Genomic DNA, 12,155 nt, shown 5'->3' with positions numbered 1-12,155 from the left:
TTCATTTCCTGATCCCTCACCAATGATTTGCTGAGAACAAGTCTCTGAATATGGATCGGATATTGCCTTGGTTCTGGACTCACCAGAACTTCAGAAAAGGACGGATTTGCCTATTTATATCATGAGCCAATCTCTGTAGATTGACAAGGAATTCAGTTCTACTCTAGATATCACTCTGTGTCCCTCATGAGGAAACTAAACTAAAACATCTGCAAGCGCGGTATCCTTTTTCAGCCAATATGCATACACGTGCGGTGTCCCCTCCACGTATATCCACCTAAGACGTGAGATGCCATGCCTGGTCTGATTCTTAGGGGCGACGGGTCCTTTTAAAGGGCACCGATCTCCCCACACCATCAATAGACGAGCACATGGAGTGTCGCCTTCATGTATCCTCTTCTACAGCCAGGCCTAACACCGGACAACCAGCCCTGTCCACCCAGGGACCTTAACTCTGTGGATATCCAGAGGCTCCCTTTTTGGTGTCCGAACACCCCCCTCTGCATCTCCACTATGATGCAAGAAGGCGGACGATCCCTCTCCTCTTCCCTGTTAAGAGGATGGTGGATCAAGAGTTCATCATTTTAACTCCGCACCGTCAAGAGAGCGGCGATAGCAAGAGTCTGCTTTTACTGACCACCTGCATGCAGCCGTGCATTCTGCCACTTGGCATATTAACCAGGTAGAATCTCCTGTGGTATACCTACCAGTATCCCTGCCCTACCTGTTCAGCTCTCTACCCTTCCTTAGGCGCCGCATGTGTTGCTAGAGCAATGGTCTCCTGGTCAGAGACCTTAAAGGGAACCTGTCACCCTGTTTTTTCTAGATGAGATAAAAATAGCGTTAAATAGGGGCAGAGCTGTGCTTTACATTAGTATATTTTTGTGCCTTTATTCCCCACCTATGCTGCCGAAATACCTTTGTAAAGTCGCCATTTTGGGCTGTCACTCACTCTGGTCTGGTCATATGGGCGTGGTGACATCGATGTTTCTCCCCCAGATCCTGCTCATCTTTCCGTTGGTGGCGTAGTGGTGTGCGCATGCCCAACAGGCGAATCCACTGCGCAGTTGAAGGAAAAGAGCGCGATTTGCGCTATTCAGCGGTTTATCGGTGGGCGCGGCAATCTTCCTGAGGCCGCGCGTGCGCAGATGGTATGCTCGGCTTCTCGGGGCTTCAGGGAAATGGCCGCGTGATACCGCGCGTGCGCAGATGGAGATCGCGGCGGCCATTTTCCTGAAGCCGAGATGCGAACTCGGCTTCAGGAAAATGGCCGCCGTGATCTCCATCTGCGCACGCGCAGCATCCCGCGGCCATTTTCCTGAAGCCCCGGGAAGCCGAACACTACCATCTGCGCACGCGCGGCCTCAGGAAGATGGCAGGGTCTGGGGGAGAAACATCGATGTCACCACGCCCATATGACCAGACCAGAGTGAGTGACAGCCCAAAACGACGACTTTACAAAGGTATTTCGGCAGCATGGGTGGGGAATAAAGGCACAAAAAATATACTAATGTAAAGCATAGCTCTGCCCCTATTTAACGCTATTTTTATCTCATCTTGAAAAAACGGGGTGACAGGTTCCCTTTAACTACTTTGATCTCCAGTAAACTTTTCCCGAAGACGGTACAACTGGTCAATCAAATTTCTTGAGCGAGGAGACTAGCTGCTTCACGCCTCTCGGATGCGTCTACTTGCGTGGCGCTGTCAGCAGCAAATGCCATTACACTCAGAAAGACATTATAGCTCAGAGAATAGAAGCATACTCTGCATTCAAAAGGCCTCTGACATCACTCCCTTACCAGAGTGATGGGTTATTTGGTGAGAAGTTGGGAGTGTTCCCCACGCAGGAACAAAGGATCGCATGTTTCCTATAGACCCAACTAGCAGTGGATCAGTTGTCCAGGACGGTCTAGATCTAAGTGATCTTGGTTCCAAAAAGGGGACCGAAAAGTAAGACCGACCCTGAACCTCAAACTTCTACCAAGCTTGACAAGGTCCCCCTTATTTGGATGGAGTTCCTCCGCTCAGCCATTACTTCAACGGAAAAAGGTGGAGTTTCTGGCATCCAACATTCGGGATGCTTACCTTCACGTTTCTATGTTTCCCCTTTTCAAAAATCCCTTCACTTTCCCTTTCGCGAACAGCATTTTCAAATCACGACCTTGTCCTTCAGGCTTGCCAATGCACCCAGTGTTCGCAAGGGTTATGGCTGCTGTCATGTTCCTCTTGCACCCTAGAGGCGTGGTCATCCTACCCGATCTGGTCGACTTTCTAGCCGCTCTTCAGCCCTACGCTGAGTCATCGATATCTCTTGCGATACCCTCTCTCTCCTGAGCTGGCAGCTAAACTTAGACAAGTTTTTTCTCATTTCCAGCCCAGCAGATATCCTTTTTGTGGATGATCCTGGAATCTTCCAGAAGGTTGGTGATTCTCCCTTGAGACAGGGCCGTGGCCCTTCAACAGGGAGCTCGCGCACTTGTTCACTCATCTCCTCATTCCATTCAATTTGCTAGGAGGGTTCTGAGGAACATTGGTGACGACAATGGAAGCGGTTTCCTTCGCTCCTCTCACTTTCTGCAGGTCAAACAGGCTGTCAGAGCTTCTTCCCAATCCTCCTCTCCCAAGTCAGTCAGGCGAGGCGGTTTCTGACACTCTATCAGAGGATGACTCAGACCTGGTTTCTGACCAAGCCCCTAATATGAGAGACGTGGTCCAGAGCCTCATTGTAGCAGTCAACCAGACCTTTATTATTTAGGACATCTCTAAGGAACCCGCAGAACAGGTGGTTTTGTTTAGACGGTCGAAGCCAGCTGCCAAGGCCTTTGCCCCACATAAAGAATTTGAGGAGGTCCTTGCCAGAGAAAGGGAGAACCCAACCAGATGCTTCCCAAGTGGAAGTGCCTTGGCATTTTATATCCCTTCTCCTCTGAGCTCACTGCTAACTAGACAGCCTCTCCAACTGTGGACCCTCCAGTTTCCAGACTGTCCACCAACATTGTTCTCCCGCTGATAAATGGAGCATCCTTCAAGGACTCCAATGAAAGGATCATAGAATTTTTGGCAGTCAGCCTTTGAAGCGGCTGCTTCTACATTGTGCCTGTTGTTTGCCTCTACTTGGGTGTCAAAGTCCATAACTGCATGGGCAAAACAACTTAGGGCATTCTTGCTGGAGCTCGACCGGAGGAATTGGCTGACCTCGCAGACCAGATTTCTAATGCAGAGAAGTTCATGGTTTCTGCCTCCCTTGATGCTGCTTCATGCGCTGCTCAGGCATCCAGCAATATTGTGGCCATCCGTCGGACTATTTGGCTTTACACCTGGCAGGTGGACTTATCTTCAAAGAAGTCCCTTACCAGATTGCCTTTCCAGGATTCTTGTCTGTTTGGCTCCCAGTTGGATCAGATCATTAAGGAGGCCACTGGGGGAACGAGTTCCCTCCTTCCTCAGTCCAAACCTCGCCTGCCTCCTCTGAAGCGGCAGTTTTGGCCCTTTCGCCGCTTTGCTGCAGCATAGGATTTCTCCTGCCAACAAAGGCCACAGGCTTGCCAGGATAGGAAAAGGGCTTCCTTTAAACCCACTCCTTCCTGGTGTCCCTGTATCGTGCAGGGTAGATCCACAAGGCATAAACCTGGCAGGTCTTCCTCCGCATGACTCTTCTCAAGATCCCAGGAATCTCCCAGGCTGGGTGATCGTTTCTGTTTTTTCAGAGACGTCTGGCTCTCCTCAGTGGATGACGCATGGGTCAGGGAGGTTGTTTCCTCAGGATACAAAAAAGCATTAGTTTTGTGGCCAGATATCGATTCTTCTAATCCTGTCCTCCAAGAGTTGCTTCTCTGGTTCCGGGTTTCTTTGCATCCATCACCTCTCTTCAGTTCATAGGTCATTGTTCCCGTCCCATTCCAGGAACGTTTTACAGATATTTTTTATTTGAACCGATTTGTGGTGCCAAAAAAGGACAGCTCGGTCCAACCTATCCTGAATCTAAAGTTACTGATCAAAAGGGTCCGACTGCGACATGTCAGAATGGAGTCCCTTCGTTCATTACTTGCTTTCATGAAGGCACAGGAGTTCCTGTGCTCCATAGACGTCCAGGACGCCTATCTCCATGTCCATATAATCCCAGTGCATAAGATATTCCTGCACTTTGCGGTGCAGCAAGACCATTTTCAGTTCGTTGCCCTGCTGTTCAGTCTCGCAAAAGCTCACACGGTTTTCACAAAGATCATGGCAGCGTTAATAGCTATTCTGCGGATCAGAGGCCTAGTGCTCATCCCATACCTTGAAGACATCCTCATCAAAGCTCCGTCTTTTTCTAAAGCCCAGGAAAGTCTGGCCATCGTTCTTGACACCCTGTCCCGTTTCGGTTGGAGAGTCAACAGGGCAAAGTATTGCCTTGTTCCGACTCAGCAACTCATTTTCCTAGGCATACTGTTCAACACCTGCCAGATAAGGGTTTTTCTTCCCGAAGAGAGCAATCCTCCAGCAGGGAGATTGCTCTCTACAGGGCCCTCAGCTTCCTTCTTTCCGCTCAGCCGTGACTGTCCTGGGAAGGATGGTGGCAGCGTCGGAAGCAATTCCTTTTGCGCAATCCCATTCAAGACTACTCTAGCAGGCCATCCTATCTCAGTGGAACAGGTCCGTTCTCTCCCTGGATTACCCGATTTGGCTCTCTTCCCTAGTCAAACGATCTCTCAGTTGATGGCAGTCATACCCTCTCATCTGCCGGGGTCGGCCTTTTCTTCCTTTTCACTGGCAGGTGGTGACGACGGATGCCAGCCTTCTCGGCTGGGGTGTGGTCTTTCGCCACCTGACTGTCCAGAGATAAGGGCTATTCCTTTATCCCTCTGTGACTGGGAAAGGCTTCTCAGGGGTCTCCCTATCCGAATTCTGACAGACAATACCACGGCGGTGGCATATGTCAATCAACAGGGAGGGACTTGGATCGCGTTGGCGATGGCCAAGGTCTCAGAGATTCTCCGCTGGGCAGAAGCGACGGCTCCGGTAATATCTGCAGTGCATATTCCCGGCGTGGATAATTGGGCCACCGACTTTCTCACAGCGGGAGAGTGGTCCCTGCATCAGGAAGTCTTACATCAGATTTGCCTTCAATGGGGAACTCCAGATGTGGACCTCATGGTCTGAACAGGAAGTTTCCATGGTTCTTTCCAGGTCCCGCGATCCTTTCGCGGTGAGCGCCCCCATGCTCTGGCAATTCCGTGGTCACAGTTTGCTCTTCCCTATCTGTTTCCTCTCCTCCCCCTGCTTCCCAGGCTTTTGAAGAAGATCAAGTCGGAACGGGTGCCGGTCATTCTTATTGCATCGGATGGCCCAAGAGATATCTTCAAACTTCTCGCGGACGCCCCCTGGAGGCTCCCAGACAGACCGGATCTTCTGTCTCAAGGACCAATCTGCCACCAGAATTCTCAGTCATTTTAACTACGTGGCTGTTGAAACCACGGTTCTGAGAGGGTCCGGGATTTCAGATCGGGTGATTCACACCATGATCCAGGCTTGTCTTTCAGGGTCTATTATCGGACTTGGAAAACCTATTTCAGCTGGTGTGAGCCTAATCACTTCCCGCCTATGTCATTTTCTCTCCCTTCTATTTTGGCATTTCTCCGGGCGGGACTTGACACTGGTCTTGCTGTTAGTTCGCTAAAGGGCCAGGTTTCAGCACTTTCTAATCCTTTTCAGAAAAATGTATCCTCTCGTTCTCAGGTCAGAACTTTTCTTCAAGGGGTAGCACATGCTGCTCCCCCGTACCTCTGAGGTCTGTCTTTTCTGTCTGGGAAGGTGGTGTTCCTTGTGGCCATCACTTTCATTAGGCGCGTCTCGGAATTGGCAGCTCTTTCCTGTCGTCCTCCTTTCTTGGTTCTTCACCAGGACAAGGTAGTTTTCCGGACTCCACCGTCTTTCCTTCACAAGGTGGCGTCAGCCTTTCACCTGAATGAGGATATTGTCCTCCCCTATTTTTGTCCTGCTCCAACTCATCCTCTGGAGCATTAACTCAACCGGTTAGACCAGGTCAGGGTCGTGCAGGTCTATCTGGATAGGACCACCCCCTTTAGGAAGACTGACTCTTTTCGTCATTCCAGAAGGTGCCGGCCTCCGAGGCTACAATTGCTCGCTGGATCAGAACTGCAATTTTAGAGGTTTACCGGGTCAAGAACAGAGTGCCCCCCCTGGTATTAAGGCTCAGTCTGCCCGGGCAGTGGGCGCCTCCTTTGCGGTACACCATATGGCATCTGCCCTGCAACTTTGCAAAGCGGCAACTTGGCATTCTATTCACACGTTCGCCAAATTTTATAGTCTCCATACCTACGCTTCAGTGGACGCCAGCCTAGGTAGAAGGATCTTGCAGGCGGCAGTGGTGAGATCTCCGACCTGAACATAGTTTTCTGCTGTTTCCCTCCCCAGGGACTGCTTTGGGATGTCCCATGGTTCCTGTCCTCCAAAGATGTGATAGAGAAAACAGAATTTTTGGCTGCTTACCGTAAAATCTGTTTCTCGGAGCCTTCATTGGGGACTCAGCACCCTCCCATGTTTATCAGCTCTTTCGGTGTTATATTGTTACAGTTTGAGTTGTCTGTTTTTTGTTTCTCTCTCATATGTATGTGTTCAAGTCCCCACGGCTGCATGTCTCACGGCTGCAAGATAGCCGCAATACATGCAAGGATTACCTAACAAACAGGCAATCCTTGCATGTGTTGCTGTAACCGTCTCGAGACATGCAGCTGCGGCGACTCGAACCTATATATATTCCGAGCACGCCGAAGACACTCGGTTAGCACACGAGCATACTCTGATAACGCCTTATCTGAGCACATTCACTCATCACTATCCATTATTGCTTCCTGGCAATTGTAACTTTTTTTTTTCTTGTTTTTTTTCAGACCTGGTAGAAAACCATTGGGATTTTTATCTTTGGTTTGCAAAGAAAAACAGTTGAAGAAAGCAAAGGAAAATCTAAAAAAGAAAAATCTACCAAAAACAAAACGTAGAAAGCTTTATCCTACAGTTCGTAGTAGACAGAAGGAAAGTCCAGATTTGACCCTAGAAAATGCTAATGACAGTGACATGCCTTCATCGTCCGCCGCAGAAATGCAGAGTACAAGTACGGAGCAGTCCCTACCCTCCGTATCTCAAGTGAGTATCAACGTTTTCATGTACTGGGGACTTTCTCAGACATTGAGCATCATGCTTGTAGCACTTACCGCAATTCTATTATTAAATAGGGAACAAAACGGGATTAGATCATCTTTTAGTTGCACAATGTTCTGGCTAGCGTCTTGTTCATAGCTCGCCTGTATTCCCAGTCGTGCCTGCTTTCTAACTTCCTTTGATTTATCCCAATGTTCTTGCCAAGTTATGGGGCTTCCGGCAGATCCCCCCGTTCCTTACTACTTCTCTCTACTTTCCTAGAACATTGAGAAGTGACAAAGCTAGTCCTGATGATGGAAAGCGTGACAGGGCTCAGGCCTTTTGCAGCTGACCTGCTTAACAAGTGGGCAGCATCTCCCTCCGTAGACCCTCCGGTCTCACGGCTGGCCACAAATAATTTACTCCCTCTGTCTGATGGTTCCTCCTTAAAGGAACCCTCCGACACACACATTGAATCTCTGACCAAGTCCGCCTTTGAGGCCGCTGGTTCTTGCCTCTGCCCTTCCTTCGCGGCTACCTGGGTGGCCAAAGCAGTCTCCGCCTGGGCGAAGCAACTCTGCCAGGGTATCGTCTCTGGTGCCCCTGCAGACGAGCTGGCGGACCTAGCAGACCAGATCGGCCACGCGTGAAAATACCTCTTGTCCGTGTGTTTTGATGCAGATGCCTATTCAGCCATAGCAGCCGGCAACATCACTATCCGCAGGGTACTTTGGCTGAAGGCCTGGAACGCGGACTCCGCTTCAAAGAAGTCCCAAACAGACCTTCCCTTCCACGGATCTCGTCACTTTGGGGAAGAGCTGGATAAGATAATCTCCAGCGCCACGTGAGGTAAGAGTGCATCTCTACAGAGTGCCAAACGTACGCCCCGTCGTACTGTTCCCTTTCACTCCTTTCGGAGGTTTCCACCACAGAGTAACCCCCGACAGGACAAATCTCCTGTGCGTCACCAAAGGAAAATGTCTTCCTTTAAACCAACCCCGACCTGGCACTCAAGACATACTCCATGCCAGTCAACCAGTTAAGGCTTCAACATATTTTCCTCAGCATGACGGGTCGCCCCCACCTGGGTGGTCTCTCAGGGAGGGCAGTAGTCTCCTACAGTCCCGAGAAGAATGGCTATCCATAGTCGACGACGCCTGGGTCCAAGACGTTGTCTCTTACTGCTACAAGATAGTTTTCTACTCTCCCTCGGCTTTGTCTGTTCGAGTCCTGTTCACCAAAGAACACCGCCGTCATTCTGGGCTTCTTCAAGGCTGTCGACTCCCTCCTCAGGGCAGGCATTATCGTCTCCGTTCCCACATGGGTTTTTATTCAAACCTGTTTATGGTCCCCAAAAAAGGCGGTTCAGTTCGTCCTATTCTGGACCTCAAGTTACTAAACAAATATGTGTGCCTGCGCCATTTCAGGACGGAATCTCTTCGATCCGTAACAGCCTCCATGGCGCCAGAAGAATTCCTCTGCTCGGCTGGGCTGGATTGTCAAGACCACAAAGTCGTCTCTGATCCAGGTCCAACGTCCTGTTTTTCTGGGAATGCTCTTCGACACCGCCCAAGCAAAGATCTTCCTACCCAAGGAAAAATCTCTAGCACTCATACGCGGAGTTCGGTCTCTCAGAGGTCGCTCTCCCTGCTCTCTACTGGGCAAGATGGTTGCTTCAATGGAAGCAATTCCGTTTGCTCAGTTTCACACGTGTCCTCTCCAACTCTTCCTTCTGGCAAGATGGGACAAGTCGATCCGTTCCTTGGATCGGGTTGTCTCAATTCACCCATGGATAAAGCAGTTCCTGAAATAGTGGGAGTGTTCCCAATCGGTCCATCTTGGGAGGTCCTGCCTTCCCATTCATTGCACAATAGTAACAACGGATGCCAGCCTTCTCTGCTAGGGAGCAGTGTTTCAAAAATTAATGGTCCGTGGTCAGCTCAGGAACCATCCCTTCACATCAACATTCTAGAACTCCGAGCAATATTTCTTGCCCGGCTTCATTGGCAGGAACTTCTGCAAGGTTGTCCGATTCGAGTCCAGTCTGACAATGTCACGGCGGTGGCGTAGGTCAACCAACAAGGGGGAACTCGAAGCCGGGCATTGATGTCAGAGGTCTCTCGGATCTTGTATTGGGCCAAACAGCATGTCCCAGCAATTTCCGCTGTACACATTCCAGGAGTCGACAACTGGGCGGCAGACTCTCTTAAGTCGAGAGGGCCTCGCCGCAGGCAAATGGCCACAGAATCCGTCAGTCTTTCACTGGATCTGTCTCAGGTGGGGGACTCCGGATGTGGACCTAATGGCGTCCAGACTCAACCACAAAGTCCCTCAGTTTGTGTCCAGATCTCGTGACCCACTAGCGATCGGATCTGATGCAATAGCGATGTCCTGGGCACAGTTCCCCCTGCCATACCTGTTCCCACCACTACCGCTAATTCCCAGGGTAGTCAAAAAGATAAAATCGGAAGAAATTCCATCATCCTCATTGCACCTGATTGGCCTCGAAGACCCTGGTATGCAGAGTTGGTCAACCTCCTAGCGGACACGCTGTGGAGACTTCCGGATCTCCCGGACCTCTTGTCACAGGGGCGCCTCTTCCTCCAGAGTTCAGATGCTCAGTTTAACGGCATGGCTGTTGAAGCCGCAGTTTTGAAGTCAGCTGGGTTCTCAGATCAGGTCGTCCAAACCATGATTAAAGCTAGGAAGCTGCCGCCTTCTCACATCTACCACCAGACATGGAAGGCATTTTTTCGGTGGTTTGAGACTCACCATATCACTGCAATGGTTTTTCATCTCCCATCCCATTTTTTCCTTTCTGCAGTCGGGTCTGAAATCCTTCACTTAGTGCAGGATAACGTAACGTAACTAGTTCTATTATGGGGCAAGTTTCGTCTCTGTCCATTGTGTTCCAAAGGAATTTGGCGAATCGACAACGGCTTAAAACTTTAATCCAGGGAGTTGCTCACGCCGTTCCCCCCTATCAGTTCCCATGGGATCTTAATTTGGTACTTGACTTCTTACAGGAGTCTACTTTTGAACCACTGCATGAGGTCTGTTCCACATTCCTTTCCTGAAGATAATTTTCCTGGTCTTCAATTAGAAGGGTTTCAGAGCTAGCAGCGCTCTCTTGTCACACTCTTTACCTGTTTTTTCACCAGGACAAGGTGGTCGTATGTCCAGTTCCATCTTTTTTCAAAGGTGGTTTATGGTTTTCACCTTAATTAGGACGTTGTACTTCCATCCTTTTGTCCACCCTTCTCTTACCCCCGAGAGCGATCACTCCACAGACTGGATTTAGTGAGAGCTCTGCGTGTTTATCTGTCCAGGACTGAGCCTTTCCGGCGCCCAGATTCTTTGTTCATCCCAGAAGGTCCACGAAAGGGTCTCCCTGCGTTCAGGTCTACCATTCCTCGATGGATTCGTTCCACCGTTCTGGAGGCTTACCGTCGAAGAGGTTAGAGCTCTTCCATTGAGTATCACTGCACACTCCACACTTTCGGTGGGGGCCACCTGGGCAGTTCAAAATCGGGCATCGGCCTCGCAGCACTGCAAGGCTGCTACATTTACCAAGTTTTACAGGGTTCACACTCATGCTTCATCAGATGCGAACCTTCGTAAAAAGGTTCTGCAAGCCGCAGTGGCCTGAGCTCCGACTTGAGGATATTAGACTTCTCACCACCCTTCGGACTGCTTTGACATCCCATGGTTTCCCATGTCCCCCCAATGAAGCAAGAGAGAAAGCAAGATTTTGGGTACTCAACGTAAAATCCTTTTCTCTGACATAGCACCCGCCCTTGTTTGCTGTTGTATCAGTTTTCTGTTGTTGTTCGTGCTTTTATGTTTTTCTGCGTCAACCTCCTATACACACATAGTTTCCTGTGTCTCCTACCCCCCCCCCCACCCCCCCCCCCCCCCCCGATGCAGGCTCCGAGGAAAAGACTTTACAGTGAGTACCCATAATTTTGCTTTAAGTGACATGCTGTCCATTTCCTTGTGATTCTCCTTGAGATAGTTTTAATCCTTCATTGGAGTCCGGCTGTGTTCATTTAAACTGATAGCACTTGATTTGGAAAGGCACACATCTGGCCAATGAGTTCAGAGACAATTGTGGCAAGGCACAGATCTGGCCAAGGTTACGACAGAATGTCTGCAGTACTCAAGTTTCCTAAGAGCACAGTGGCCTCCATAATCCTTAAATGGAATAAATTTGTGACAACCAGAAGTCTTCCTAGACCTAGCTGTCTAGCTAAACAAAGCAATTGTGGGAGAAGAGCCTTGGTAAGAGAGGTAAAGAAGAACCTCAAGATCACTGTGGCTGATCTCCAGAGATGCAGTAGGGAGATGGGAGAAAGTTCCACAAAGTCAACTATGACTGCAGCCCTCCACCAGTCAGGCCTTTATGGCAGAGTGGCTCGACGGAAGCCTCTCCTCAGTGCAAGACACATGAAAGCCTGCATAGAGTATGCTAAAAAACGCATGAAGGACTCCCAGACTGAGAAACAAGATTTTCTGGTCTAATGAAACCCTTTTGGTGATAATTCTAAGCAGTATGTGTGAAGAAAACCAGGCACTGCTCATCACCTGCCCAATACAATCCCAACAGTGAAACATGGTGGTGACAGCATCATGCTATTGGGGGTTTTTTCAGCTGCAGGGACAGGACGACTGGTTGCCATTGAAGGAAACATGAATGCGGCCAAGTACAGAGATATCCTGGATGAAAACTTCTTCCAGAGTGCTCAGGACCTCAGGTTTTCCTTCCAACGAGACAATGACCCTAAGCACACAGCTAAAATAACAAAGGAGTGGCTTCAGAACAACTCTGTGACCATTCTTGACTGGCCCAGTCAGAGCCCTGACCTAAACCCAATTGAGCGTCTCTGGAGAGACCTGAAAATGGCTGTCCTCCAATGTTCACTATCCAACCTGATGGAACTGGAGAGGATCTGCAAGGAAGAATGGCAGAGGATCCCCAAATCCAGGTGTGAAAAACTTGTTGCATCATTTCCAAG

The 12,155-nt window shown here is 49.7% G+C and overlaps 1 protein-coding gene across 1 annotated transcript in view; it reads left to right on the top strand.

Moving 5' to 3' along the window:
* LOC143806921 (uncharacterized) overlaps window positions 1–12,155 on the top strand; it is a 192,541-nt gene that overhangs the window by 172,309 nt on the left and 8,077 nt on the right. Inside the window, exon 42 of the mRNA XM_077287965.1 lies at window positions 6,894–7,146. Within this exon, the coding sequence (XP_077144080.1) occupies window positions 6,894–7,146 (253 nt within the window). The remainder of the gene's footprint in view (window positions 1–6,893; window positions 7,147–12,155) is intronic.

The sequence above is a fragment of the Ranitomeya variabilis genome, chromosome 1, assembly GCF_051348905.1.
Source record: "Ranitomeya variabilis isolate aRanVar5 chromosome 1, aRanVar5.hap1, whole genome shotgun sequence".
NCBI classification, from domain to species: Eukaryota; Metazoa; Chordata; class Amphibia; order Anura; family Dendrobatidae; genus Ranitomeya; species Ranitomeya variabilis.
Note: the sequence above shows the minus strand (reverse complement) of the source record. Positions and strands in the feature narration are given on the sequence as shown.